This window comes from Phragmites australis, chromosome 10, assembly GCF_958298935.1.
Source record: "Phragmites australis chromosome 10, lpPhrAust1.1, whole genome shotgun sequence".
Lineage (NCBI taxonomy): Eukaryota > Viridiplantae > Streptophyta > Magnoliopsida > Poales > Poaceae > Phragmites > Phragmites australis.
The window spans coordinates 873,626-886,502 of NC_084930.1; the positions used below are offsets into that span (position 1 = coordinate 873,626).

A 12,877-nucleotide genomic window follows, 5' to 3' on the forward strand; every position below is an offset into this window, starting at 1 on the left:
TAGCATCCGATCTATCTGTTGAACTTAAATCTAAACGATTCACGTCAATTCGGAATGAATCCCCAGACTCCACCTGCGTCATTGGGTGCCGCCGAACCGAGCAGAGTCGAGTCCAGTTCCAGTCGAGCGGAGACTACCACGCCGTGCCGTCGTCTCCTTTCCCCCTCCAGATCCAGCAGGCCTCCTTTCATTCCACCGCCTCCTCTCCTCCTCCTGCTGGACTGGTACCCGTAGACTGGAGATCCGTCCCAATTCCCCTCCACCTTTCGATTGGTAAGGAACCCTAACCTGCCCTGCCCTGCTTCTTGGATGAATTCTTCGTTTTCTTTTATGCACAAAATTGCCTCCTCCTATTCAGTCCGTCCTGTTTCTTGCGGATTTTTTTGCTTCTGGTTTATTTTCCAAAAAAAAATTGGGGGTTCTGTTCAGCTGAACCCCCATGCCTCATGTTAGGTCGGCTCCTGCCGATTTCACGCAAATTTTGCATTTTTTAGATATCCAAAATTCAATGGACACCTTCCAATCTTAACAGTATGTATTTACAATTAGCCTTTGTTTTTTGACGCATTCAACAGGCCACAGAGGTTCACCAACCTGATTTCCTTTCTGAACAAGTAACGATCTCGTTGCAGTCAGCGTAGAGCAATACAAACTTAGGGCAATCCTCTAAAAAAACAAAATTTCAAGTCTTTATTGCCCTCTAAGATACACTAGAGTCCATCGCTCAGTTGGTGATACTTTCTGTTGCAGAGGAAAACCTGCACGTTGGAAAGCTTGAGGAGAATTGGCCCTTGGCAGTCCCGTGTGGCTCGGGTGACATCACGCTGATGGAGTGCCACAGGTAGCCACCGAAGCTCTTAGTAACCTGCCAAGTTCTTAATTACATGCATGTTACCACAATAATTGTTGAAACATAGCATATGTGATGTGTGGAATAACAGAATGTGTCATGTTAACATGAATCAAATGTTGTTAAGAATATTTGAAAATTGCATCGTTGCATGTGTGGCACTACAGGCTGACAGTCGAGATATTTCTGCCTGGCCAATTTTTGTTTTGTAAACATGCTAGCGACATTTAATTTTACCAATCAAATAGTGTGTTAACTACTTAAGTTGCTCTTTTTATACCCTGAATAATGAAACCTAAAGCTTTGCTAGGTTATGGACGTGGCCGTTCCTACTTTACACTGTTTTTCAAAATTTCTTTTGACAAGGAACAATTGTCCATATGTTTCATAATGACTGATGATTTTGTTCAAACTCCACCCACAGTACTTCTTATTAATCACACTACTATGCATATTTCAGGAATTTATATGACCTGAATGAATTTTGGTGAACTATCGAGGAAGATAAAATTTGGCCCAACCCAAAGTAGCAGTGCAGTGACAAAGTGCGGGAGGCACCATGCTGGAGGATTTCTTTACTCTTACTGAGATGAAGGATGGTATTTCAACTGTTGCAAGGATTGGAGAACTGATATCTGAGATCCAGAAGCTGAAAAATGCTGCTGAGCTTAACACAGCTGACTTGATAAGGCAGTGTTCAACGGCTGCAAACACACTAGCATCCACAAACAACGAAGAGTGTCTTCAGCATTTCGTTCTGTTAAATGGTGTTGGTTTTCTCAACCATTGGCTTCAGGATGCTCAAAATTGTGGCAAAGATCTCAGCAATTCAGCAGAAGACCTAATGGTTGCAATATTAACTGCATTGGAGTGTCTTTCAATTGATAATGAGCAGTTAACTTCTTGTGGAGTTATGTCTACTGTTCATCACCTACTTGCTCACGGAAATGCCAAGATCAATCAAAAGGCGAGAGTGCTCTGTCAGAAATGGAGTAGCGTACCAAAATATGGTACAGATGGCCAACATGTTGATACGAAAGAGGCTTGTCAGACTGATGAACTTAAGCTTCCAGAGGCTAGCCAGGAGGCAGAAAATGATAAACAGGGTGGAGCAAATGAATTTGGAAATTCTGTTGAATCAAAGCCTGAGGTGATGACTTGCTCGAATGTTCCTTTGCCTGATACTTCCCTGATCAATGATAATACAAATGCAACAAAGCAACCATCGGTACTAACATCCCCAAATTCCTCAAATGGAAATGCCACTTTAGGAGATGTGAACTCCGTGGGATCGTTTCCTGCATCTCCTGTGGGTTTAGAAAATGTGTCTGTCACTGAGGAGACTTCTGCTTCCAACGATGTAGGCTTGGACACTGATGGCAAACTCCGATCAAACTCTATCAGTGTAAAGAGTGTTATCGGGCAAGATGCACCAGCAGATATGACTGCAGTGGCCGTGTCTGTAGAGCCTAAGAAACCTGACAATCTGTTTGTTAGTAGCAAAGTGAATTCAGAGGACTATATTGTTTCAACTAGCTCGGGCATCATGGAAGTTGAACCATTTGCAGCTGATAGATTACATTTGGGGGATGATAAAGCTGAAACTTTGAGCCATCTTGCAATTGTAAGCCGTGATTTGCAAGATTTGTCCGAGGAAAGTACGGGCAAAGAAGAGGGACCTACATCTTCATCTAGTACAGACGGTACCGGCATAGGCAATGGATTTATGTTTAAGAGATGTATGAAGAGCTTTGGGGATTCCTCAAAGGCAACAGAGACAAAATCAACTACACTGAAAGGGGAGAAATCAACACCACTAACAGATTACGATGATACTGACGCACTAGAAGTAGCTCGTCTGGTTGCTATCGAGGTGGAGCGGGAAGTCATTGACTACAGAGGAACATTTTGTGGTTCTCCTGATATTAATTCCAGGAATGCTGATAGTCCTGACTTGGAAGCACGGCGGCAGCCTGAACCCACTGTCAATGAATCGAATGACAATAAATCCTCCAGTACAGGCGTTGATTCAGGAAGTTCCTCATCTCTTAAGGAGGATGGATCGGGCATTACAGATGGTAGTGGTCCCTTCAGTAGAAAATATACACGGACTTTGGAACTGGGGGGCTTAGATCTTAACAAAAACCAGTGCGCTGAAGAAACTGATTGTAATCCAAAGTCCATTCTTAGTAATTCTGTCAATTTATCAACGCCTATAGCTGTGGCTGCTTCAAGAGGCTCATCTGTGTTTCCATCTCGGCTCCACTTTGAAGGTGAACTTGGATGGAAAGGCTCTGCTGCAACCAGTGCATTTCGACCAGCTTCTCCTCGGCGGACTCCTGATGAAGAGAAGTCATTGTCAGCTTCTTCACATAAAACAAGCAACATGTTGTTTGACTTAAATGTAGTAGACAGTGATAGTGCTACTTCTGACGAGCCGCTTTCAACAGCGATCCTGCCAGCTTCTTCTGACCTAGCTTCCAAAGATACCTCTGCAGCATTTGGTGTGAGTAGGGAACTCACACTTGACCTTAACTGCTCATGTGGCGATGAGGAAGGTGCTATCGCTGCAAGCAACGTACCGCCATTGTGGAACCGGCAACAATTTAATGGCAGTTGGAGTCAACCTTCTTCCTCCTCATCTTCAAGGCTACCTGCAGTCAGAAACTTCGACTTGAATGACAACTTGTCAATGACTGATGGTTCTACACGACGAATAGATGGGTCTTTTGCCAAGACTTCTGTCAGGGATGTGTCAGACCCTTCTGCAGTCACAATTATGGGTAAGAGGATAGTTCTCGGGCAGAGAGAACATGGCCACCAACAGCAGCATAATTTTCTGGGACCAAGTGCGGAATCTAGAGTTCCTGCAAGATCTATACAGTCTTACGCACATACTCCTGATTATGGCGTTGTCAACTATCCACCTCAATCTGCTGTGTCTTTCCCCCCAGCTTTCTATGCACCAGGGGCTGTTCCATACATGTTTGATGCAAAGGGTGCACCAGTCATACCACCGTTGTCAGGCTTAGGCCTTGGCATTTCTCATCCATCTTTCAGCACCAGAGCAATCCCACCCTCAGCTACTGAATTGAGTTATTTTCATCCTAGCATGGATTTCAATCACGCACCCTCATCTGAAGGTGCACATAGGGAAGCAGGAAATTACTGGCCTGTGTCCTTCCAAGGTCAGAACATCTTTGTTGATGAACGCACTAGGAACATGTCGCAGGGTGGCAGTTCTGCTATGGTACTTAAGCGGAAAGAACCGGAGTCAGGCTGGGATTTGTTCCCACGTCGCTGAGCATGAGGTTTGTTGCAGCTGTAATCGATTTTGTTTCATTTTTTATTTGGTCTGTTCAATGCCCCGTTTATCGCGGCGCCTTGGACATTCTAGGGTATTTTTGGGCACCTGAAAATGGGTCCAGTTTTATTAGGTTGGAAGACATGCACGGAGAGCTGAATAAGGTGAACTACAGGTAGGTTTCAGAGATGTTGACGTGGCATGGATATTGTTGGCTGCTGGAAGTCCTGTGTAGATTTGTTCTTTGTGAGCTTACTAGCTTCTTTTAGTTGACAGAATATAGCCAATTGCTCTCCATGGAAAGCTGAAATTATGTATATCATCTCGTATATCCTACAGATGAAATGCTTTCTTTCTTATCCATTCCTTGATGAGCCTACTCAAGTTCTGTAGTCAATTGTACATATGATTCTTAAGAGAGATTTAGGTTTTGTATCATGCCGTAACTTGCTCTTTAAGGAGCTCAACGTCGATATCGATCTGGTTCTCTGCAAGATGGAACCAGTTTCTTCTGTGATTGGTGTATATGTTGTAATAGCGATAGTTTGATCACAGGGGATTGGGAGGATTTGCCACTCCAATTATCTGCGCTTGAGAAACTAAGCCAGGTTCGCTCGGTGTGTAGTTTTGAGGCGTCTATTCCTCTCCACACGATGACGATGAGACAGCAACAGCTACACAACTGCTGCTCAGATGAAGCATGTCTCAGATACATGTATGGATGTAGATGTTTAGGAACACTTGATTCAGTTTCCATATCTACTACTAGACCTTACCATCCCTTAAATAGTAAGTACTTGTCAAGTACGGCATCCAAGAAAAAATGTGGGAAAAGGAAAAAGGACTGGGTGAAGATTGTCATTAACTAATCTCAGCAATCCGCAATACAATTCAGATCACAATAACCAACTCTGTAAACATGTCAATTCGTCAAACTCACTCTCGTCAATCATGAGCGGTAGAATTACAGCAGGTATGCTGAGTTGCCCAACATTAGGTAGTATCATCGCATCACCAATGCCATTTTCTGCACATGGCCATACGTTTGCAGTTGTTGCGTCATCTCAGAGGCCATGGCTTCACCACCTTCAGTTGAGCATGGCAATCTCCAAAGGCTCCCTCCGATGGGCAATTGGCCAGTCTCCAAAACCCAACAATAGAATGGGAATGGGAATGACCACCTCCAGCCCTCGAGAAAGAACATAAATGACGTTACTTGTTCAGAGCCAGTGAAACTGGGTACCCAGGTAGGCAGAGGGAGACTTCCGAAAGATTTTATTGGTACCGGCACCAGCACCAGCCTCAGTGGTCTTTCCTTGTACCTTATCAGGGACAGCACTAGATCACTCCTCTCTTGCCTCGTCCATTCTTCTTTTCTTCGGACTTAGGGTACCCTCTTCATGCGGCCTGCTTGTGGAAATACACCATATTCGCATCACAAACAACCTCAAGAAAGGTACAAACTTTCTAGGGGAAAAGTTACAACAACTATCATCACAAGATCAAGTTATGTATCATCCTTTGCTAACAGTAGCTAAATTGCCGGGGACAAACAGAGTTAACATTAAAATTCAGTAACATGTATATCTACAACTGAACACAAGGGAGCACTCTATGCTTTGAGAATTAAGGTACGATCTTCGACTACTAAATAGAAATTAGCTAACAAAACTTACTCATCTTGCATCTGCTTCCGTTTTCTGTTGACACCATTCGCCACTGGCTGATTTTCGCTGGGCCTGACAACTTGAGGCTCAAAATTACTCCTGTGGGCGGAAACATCCACATCGGGATCACTAAGTAGGGCAAGTCTCTCAAACATGTTTGTATTAACTGAGGTACTCTCTTGTAGTCGCCCCTTGAAATTTTCCAGCAAAACAATCCCTGGGAAGCATAAGCAGGTCTCAGCCACAAATGTTAAGCATTCATTCATTTAGACAGAGCAAAACACTAGATTCTTCGTATCGGTACCCAAATGGTTGGGCCCAAAGACATGAATCGCTATCTTATTCCTATCACTTGACAGACTGCCTAGGCAGCCATCAGCTTGGGAATTAGGCAGGCTACCACTTAGCATGTGATAGGCACACTCTGTTTTGCGGATTCAGGATTTTGATACGACTAAGCCATGGGTCCGAAGAGACATGGTATGAAGAAAGGTAAGATAAGACTACTTACCATGATTTGTTGTTTCACTCAACCATGTTAAGAGCATCTACAATGTTTTAGTGGGTATATTGCTTATCTTACCTTAGCAAGAGGAATCATCAAGGTTACTCATCGATGTACTGCTAATACTCAAGTGTAAGCACATTACCCCTAGTAGGGACATTAGACGTATTGGGATTGGGATTGCGGCGGAGATTAGGAAATACCTAGAGCACGCAGCGTGCGGAGATGGAATCTGTCGGCGAGCTTAGGATGGCCGGCGTTGGTGGCCCGCGTGACGGCCAGCTCCTTGAGGCTGATCAGCAAATCCTGCACCGAAACAGAGAAGGGAGAGATGGAAGGAAACCCTGTGGATTGGAATCGGAAAGCACACACAGAATGAAAGAAAGAAAAGAAGGGATTGGGAGAGGGAGAGGGAGGGAGTGGCCTTACGAGCTCGGTCTCGGAGAGGGTTTCGAGCCACCGTGCGTCTGCATCTTGCTGCTGGCTGGTCTCTGGCTCTGACCCCACGGCGGAAGCGGCAGGAGCAGGTGAGGAAGGAGAGATTGATGGGTTTCCGGCGGCAGCAGGAGAAGGAGGAGAAGTCAACGGATTTTCGGCAGCGGCGGCTGTTGCGCACGGTGGCGCCATGGGGAGAGGAGAGGAGGGCGGGGGTGACGACGGCCAAGGGTTCGTTTCTTCCCTGTGGGATGGGGGGCCGATTAGATCAAGACCGCACGATTCCTATGCGACGGTGGCAGATGCTTCCAGCCTTTGACGGACCCAGAAACACGGTTGCAAATTTTATAAGACCAAAAACACCAAGAGAGCAACAAATACGTGTCGTATGAGGAAAGCGGATCTTATAAAATTTCTGCTGGACAAAGAGAATTCAACAAATAGCAGATTGTTAAATCCTATCGATTTTGTAGTAACAACAAACAACACTGCAAGATAAAGAGACAATTTCTTTTGTTTACTCTCCTCAACGTTTGTACAATTGTGCTTCTAAAGTCAACTGACAATGGAAACGGTAAATAACGATGATTGATCACCAAGGACGAATAGAACACAGCAGATGATCTTATTTTAAAAAATAAATATTTAAACTACTTTATTTCGTTATACAAACTCTACATGCAACGTAAATCTCGAATCTGAAGCCTTGCCTCCTCCTGCCAGATGACGCGATCCGAACCGCTGCGACTCAAATAGAAAAGGGAAACTGCGGGGCCCAGCGGTCAGTTTCCTCTCCTCCTCCGCCTCGATCCCTCCGGATATTCCCTCCTCGTCGTCTTCATCACAACAGATATGAGTGCCGAATCCAATTCTTCTTCATCGCATCAGACCTCTTCTGCTCCTTTGAATAACCAAAAGAAAAAGAAAGGATTCCATTCATTCAAGAATATATGTACGGCTCGGTGCAGATGTTCAGTTTACAAATGCAAATGTTCAATTATGTCATGTTCAGTTTGAAGGCGCATCCTTTTTGCACTGACAAATGGCATTGTTTCTTCCTTTCAGTGATCAGCCAATGCATTTTTTAACGGGAGAAAAGTAGGAAAGAAAAAGGGATCAGCTCATTCACACAAAACACAATTGCCTCATTCATCTCTTTCTCGTCGACCTCCAGTCCGGACCATCGGGACAGACTCTCCAGTGCGGCAGAGCTTATGTCCATTGCATATAGACAGGCACAAACAATCAAATAATGCAGTGTTCCTACTACAAACAAGTCAGAAACATTGCTATCATATGCTGACTAATTCGTCCAGTTCACAATCTGAATTGCTGTTATGTACTTTTTACATCAGTCGTCAGCTAAGGGCAACCACATCACGATACCATCCAAGGAATGCAGATTTTGTGCCCCCAATCGATCCCTCCCTCCTTTCAACTCTGCATCATTTCCACATTCTTCACGTTCTTGATGGACTACTAACTCATGTAATGCCCATATACAAGCGCGTTACTCAGCCCAGTCCTCGTCGCCATCATCATCCACAGCGTTATCCTGCAATGATCAGGTTTGTCCCGGTAAGTATGATTACCCTTATAACAACAGGACAATGCATAAAAATGGACCATTCAAGGACACTTAACCATCAGCGGCCTTTACAATCCTAGGTTCAACAGCACAAATACAAGGAGTAGACAGCATGCCAACTTTAAATCGGCAGAACAAAGGGATGAAACTTTCACTTATACCTAATTCACCTTATCCATTTTAGTCTGCTTTCAACACTGTACTTGACAAATCATGCACCAGAGCCAAGTAGCCGGCTAGCATGGTTTAAAAAGCAAATGTGTCATAATTGCACGTTTAAAAAGAGACACATGCGAACCCAATCAAATTCAAAATAACAAAAATGGTGCAATGGGCCAGGGTAGCACATTTACTTTAAACAAAAGATTAACGGGGGCAATTTCACAAAGTACCACAGAAATCTTCTGTACTTGAAAAGCACAAGCGAAATCTGCAACGGGAACAGATATAGTAATACATATGCCATGTGAAGTAAGCAAAATAATTCACCTGAGATGAACTTGAGAGCTCTTCAATCTCATCTTCTTCTACCTGTAACAGAAAATGAAAAAGGCCAAAGGATCTCAACTTCGCGAATAGGCATTTAAGTAACCAAACAATGAACAACATTTAAATCGAAATCCCCGCTCAAGTGCCCATTTCTGTTTGGTCATTCAGCTACTAAAGGGGATCAACATTAAAATTACACAAAATAGTACCTTTGTTTTTTGCTTTTTCCGCATTCCGGTTGCTGCATTCATGTAAACACAAGAGTCAGTCCCATAAAAGAATACTAGTACAAGGGTCAGCATCCTCTATATGAACGAAGCTGAAAGCTTCACGAAGAATCCTCCTAGAGTTGTTGGCTTGTTCCAGGCTAAGAGACTAATTCACTGAGAAAGGTTTTTGGAAGCTTAGACCAAATGCTATCACACTGAAGTGCGTAGATGGCTGCTGCTAATATAAGGCGCATGTGACAACAGTTTAATTACCTTTATTATTCCCTGCTGGCTGTTTTTCCTTTGGACCTGCTCTCTGCTTTTTAGCAGCAGGACCTACAGAAAAATCGACATTTCAAATTTAATCAAAAGGTTATTTTAGTGATACAATGATTGGTGAGGAACACAGAAGGTGATAATAAAGAACCTTTTGTGGCAGGAGATCCTTTCGGACTTCTTGTAGACCTCTGAAACAGAAGTTCATCTGTGATGCTAAGTTAAATTTGTTGATGTCAAGTGTAAACAGGTAATGTGTAACACAAAAAAAGAAGAAGAAATCATATACTGTGCTGTTTCTTCAATGCAACATCGAGGGTCAGGTTAATGTTAAGGACATAGCGGTCTGCTAGTGATAGAGGGGAAAGCATGCATACATCTAGATAGATGCATCTTCATATTTTTGTGGCTACCTAGATCTAATAGATATAAAGTTATTTACATGACATGTACGGTAAAAAATAGTCACATAGTAGATGGTCTGAAGGGGGGGGGGGCACATGGCATATTAATGAAAAACTTTCAAATGACTCCCTATCAAGGTGGTTTTGCACCATCACCTTTTTCTCTTCTGCCTTTTTAAACATGCTAGACAAAGTAGCCTGGGCAAGTGGTTCCTTCTTGCTAGAGAGAGACCTTGCTGTGGAATCTGCAGGTTTGATGTCTTCGCTTTGGCTTTCATTCTTAACTCCTGGACTCGTCATCTGCATCACATGTAGAAAGCAAAATAAGCTACATATTTGTGCCAAAATAGAAAGACAATATTAGTAAAATTGGCAAAGAAGGATCAAAGGCAGCTAATTACTTGATAGTCATTAATATTCATAAATTTGAATCTACAAGAAGCAAATTTATAGCAGCTACCTTCTCATCCAAATCCTCAGGTACCTCAATCTCATTGTCACTGTCGGATGAGTCTCCTCCAGAAGATAACTCTGTGTACCTATACAAAAGAACGATGAGGATTTTTCAAGTACCTTTGGAAGCGATGAACATATTAACTTTCAAAGCTGTTAGCAGCTGGGGCCTATAGATACAACTATCAGGTAATTTTTCAGTCATCAAGCAAAATAGAATTTGTACATAATTTGGGCACCCAACAAACCAACCAAAAAGAATGAAAGGGTCTTACTTCAAGGCTTTCCCAGCAGTCCTAGCAGATTGTCTGACTGAAGGTGTTTCACTCGTAGTCTGCGTGCCATTCTCATCCTTATGATCTGAATCTTCAGAAACATCAGCATCAGATTCAAATTTCGGGGAATGGGGTTCTTCATTTTCCTTTCCAGGTTTGTTGACAGTTGCTTCATCAATGGCAGCACCTGCTCCACCTCTAAAATCACAATCTGCTGCTGCGCCCTCCTATCAGTTCAAAATGAAGAAGCAAATATGATACCCGCACACAGAGAACAGGAAATATAAGAAATGAATGTGGATGGAACGAACAGAAACATTATGGAATTCTTTTGGAAACTCAAGTTTTAGTTCTTCTGGGTTTTCTTCTTTTGTCCCAACCCACCAGGCTTCAGAAAATACAATCTGCCAAGAGACAATGTCAGAATCACTACTCTGCACATTTTGCCATATCTGAACATGAATGATAAGTAGCAAATGCATACCCGATGAATTCAGTGGCGTACAAAATTTGAGGGTGTAATTGCAGTGTTAGACAAACATGCATGCACATGTAATCAGTAGAAATGTGGGGGGGGGGGGGGGGGGGTTTCTTACGAAGCAACGCAGGGTAAAAATGTGAGCTTTGCACAACTGCAAACAACAATTCTACCTGACCGATCCGTATAATTGAGAGCTAATACTCACACACTCACCAGGCTCTCGAAGACGTCCTCACAGACGACGCCCTTGGCCGACCTTGTCATCTGCAGCGTCAGGTACTTGTTCTTGGGGTAAACGTGCGTCCCGAACAGCTTCATCCTTCCCTGCAACCACCACAAATCCGCACCACACCCCAGCGAAAAACCCCATCTTTATTACATTTCCCGGTGGCAAATCGCAGCCTCAGAACTGAACTATCTCCCTACCTGAGGGAACTCGAGGTACAGCACTGGGTTCTTGGTCCCGAGATCGGCCAGCTCCCCGACGCGGCCGGCTGAGGCGGCAGGCGCGAGGAGGCCGGGGAAGGAGAAGAGGAAGCGGCTCTTGCGCTGGCCGCCGCGCCGCACGATGTCGCGGCCCTGCAGCCTCGCCGCGGCGCCCGACGGCGCGAGCGCCGACCGCGGAGCCGCCGGCTCGCCGCGCTGGAGCAGTCCATTGGAGAAGGCGAGCGAGCGGAGACGGCGGCGCTCGCCGGCCTCGGCGTCGGCAGGTGCGGTGGGCTTCTTGACCATGCTCCCGTCCTAGGGTTTCTGGGCCGGGTTAGAGCGAGTATTTTGAGTTGGGGATTCCGTTCCGAGAAGGAGGAAGACCTGACCTGGGCGAGCTCGAGCTGGGGGCCTGGGGCCTCAAGCGAGAGAGACGAAGACGCCTTGCCCGAAGCGGGTTTCTCTGAAACCGCCTTCGATCAGGGCAAAACGGATTTCAGGGAAGAAGAAACGGACTCAACAGGAATTAGCTGAGGCCGGAGTGATTGAGATGCAGATCATCATATGGCATAGGCAGTGAAACATATATAGCGGAAAGTAACAATGAAGTTGTGACTTGATTGCATACATACACATTACACGGGCAACTGTTACAGCTTTGCAGATGTACACAAATCAGGTCATTAACAAGCCGATGAATGCAAACGCAAAATTAAGCTCCTTTTGATCTCCTCCGCAGCCACAGCAAATAAGAGTGAACAGTACAAGAAATGAATGAGCTGCTAATCGATCCAATACTAAGCTAGTAGGCATGAACTGAAGGTTAATTAATTTGCAAGACGAAGCGATCTCAAGGGCCACGATGCTCTATTTTACGAAAGTTTTTCTTTTCTATGATAATTTATATCCACCGGCTGGTCCGGGCGCGAAAGCAGAGGAGGAGGAGACGCAGGTGGTCCGGCCGAAGCGGGTGACGTCTGCGTCCAGGTCGTCGGTCTCCTCGGCGATGGGGTCGAGGCGCCGGAGCTGGCGCTGCCTGCGCACCACGTGGAGCGTCTCCGGCGGGGCGGGCTCGTCCGCGAAGGCGAAGTGGATGGCGGTGCAGGCTATCCTAGCGGCGGCCATGGCTGGGTGACTCTTTTTGGGTTGGCGTGCTGAATTGAGTGACTGTTTGAGGCGGCTTAGCTTCTTTGGGTGTTGCTTCTGATGAATTGAATTCTGCTCTGCTCTGAATGCCTTGTGGGAATTGCTGTGCTCTGAATCTTGCGGTGAGGAAATGTGTTGCCTTTATATAGAAGAATGAAGAAGAAGACGCGGAGGAGGAGGAGGAGGAGGAGCACGAAACCGAGTTGGGGAAGGAGCCAGGAAACTTGCGGAGACGGAGACCCTTCCTTCGTTGACGCCATTTTCGGGTTGCCACCTTGCCTTTCCGGTGTTTTTCATTTCAAGCCAATTGGAAAGAGGTTTCCGGCTTGGTTTAATTTGTGTCTGACCTGTGCTTGCTTCCAGGCATGT

General features: G+C 45.0%; 3 protein-coding genes across 18 annotated transcripts; 1 reads left to right on the forward strand and 2 right to left on the reverse strand.

Moving 5' to 3' along the window:
* The first annotated feature begins 42 nt into the window (after positions 1–42).
* LOC133931175 (uncharacterized) lies at positions 43–4,666 on the forward strand. 4 transcript variants are annotated; one of them, XM_062377992.1, is made up of 4 exons: positions 43–273; positions 751–841; positions 1,311–4,161; positions 4,279–4,666. In XM_062377992.1, exon 3 carries the CDS (start codon positions 1,410–1,412, stop codon positions 4,152–4,154), a length of 2,745 nt encoding a protein of 914 aa, XP_062233976.1. In that variant the 5' UTR covers positions 43–273; positions 751–841; positions 1,311–1,409; the 3' UTR covers positions 4,155–4,161; positions 4,279–4,666. The 4 variants fall into 4 exon arrangements, with proteins under 4 accessions (XP_062233976.1, XP_062233975.1, XP_062233974.1 ...); XM_062377991.1 differs by having other exon boundaries at positions 4,288–4,666; XM_062377990.1 differs by having other exon boundaries at positions 1,311–4,666.
* Positions 4,667–4,999: 333 nt separating this feature from the next.
* On the reverse strand, positions 5,000–7,126 carry LOC133931181 (uncharacterized). 2 transcript variants are annotated; one of them, XM_062378011.1, is made up of 4 exons: positions 6,756–7,125; positions 6,530–6,632; positions 5,831–6,038; positions 5,000–5,561 (listed from the first exon to the last, which is right to left on the reverse strand). In XM_062378011.1, exons 1-4 carry the CDS (start codon positions 6,951–6,953, stop codon positions 5,498–5,500), a joined length of 573 nt encoding a protein of 190 aa, XP_062233995.1. In that variant the 5' UTR covers positions 6,954–7,125; the 3' UTR covers positions 5,000–5,497. The 2 variants fall into 2 exon arrangements, with proteins under 2 accessions (XP_062233995.1, XP_062233994.1); XM_062378010.1 differs by having other exon boundaries at positions 6,530–7,126.
* A 543-nt stretch (positions 7,127–7,669) lies between these two features.
* Positions 7,670–11,888, reverse strand: LOC133931180 (DNA-binding protein RHL1-like). 12 transcript variants are annotated; one of them, XM_062378000.1, is made up of 12 exons: positions 11,752–11,888; positions 11,363–11,677; positions 11,150–11,260; positions 10,767–10,859; positions 10,456–10,682; positions 10,188–10,266; positions 9,884–10,027; positions 9,475–9,514; positions 9,321–9,383; positions 9,048–9,079; positions 8,839–8,880; positions 7,670–8,316 (listed from the first exon to the last, which is right to left on the reverse strand). In XM_062378000.1, the coding sequence occupies exons 2-12, from the start codon at positions 11,666–11,668 to the stop codon at positions 8,272–8,274; spliced, it is 1,182 nt and encodes a 393-aa protein (XP_062233984.1). In that variant the 5' UTR covers positions 11,669–11,677; positions 11,752–11,888; the 3' UTR covers positions 7,670–8,271. The 12 variants fall into 12 exon arrangements, 10 of the variants coding, with proteins under 10 accessions (XP_062233984.1, XP_062233985.1, XP_062233987.1 ...); XM_062378001.1 differs by adding an exon at positions 8,511–8,585 and having other exon boundaries at positions 11,363–11,820; XM_062378003.1 differs by adding an exon at positions 8,511–8,585 and having other exon boundaries at positions 8,839–8,874; positions 9,045–9,079; positions 11,363–11,820.
* Positions 11,889–12,877: the final 989 nt, after the last annotated feature.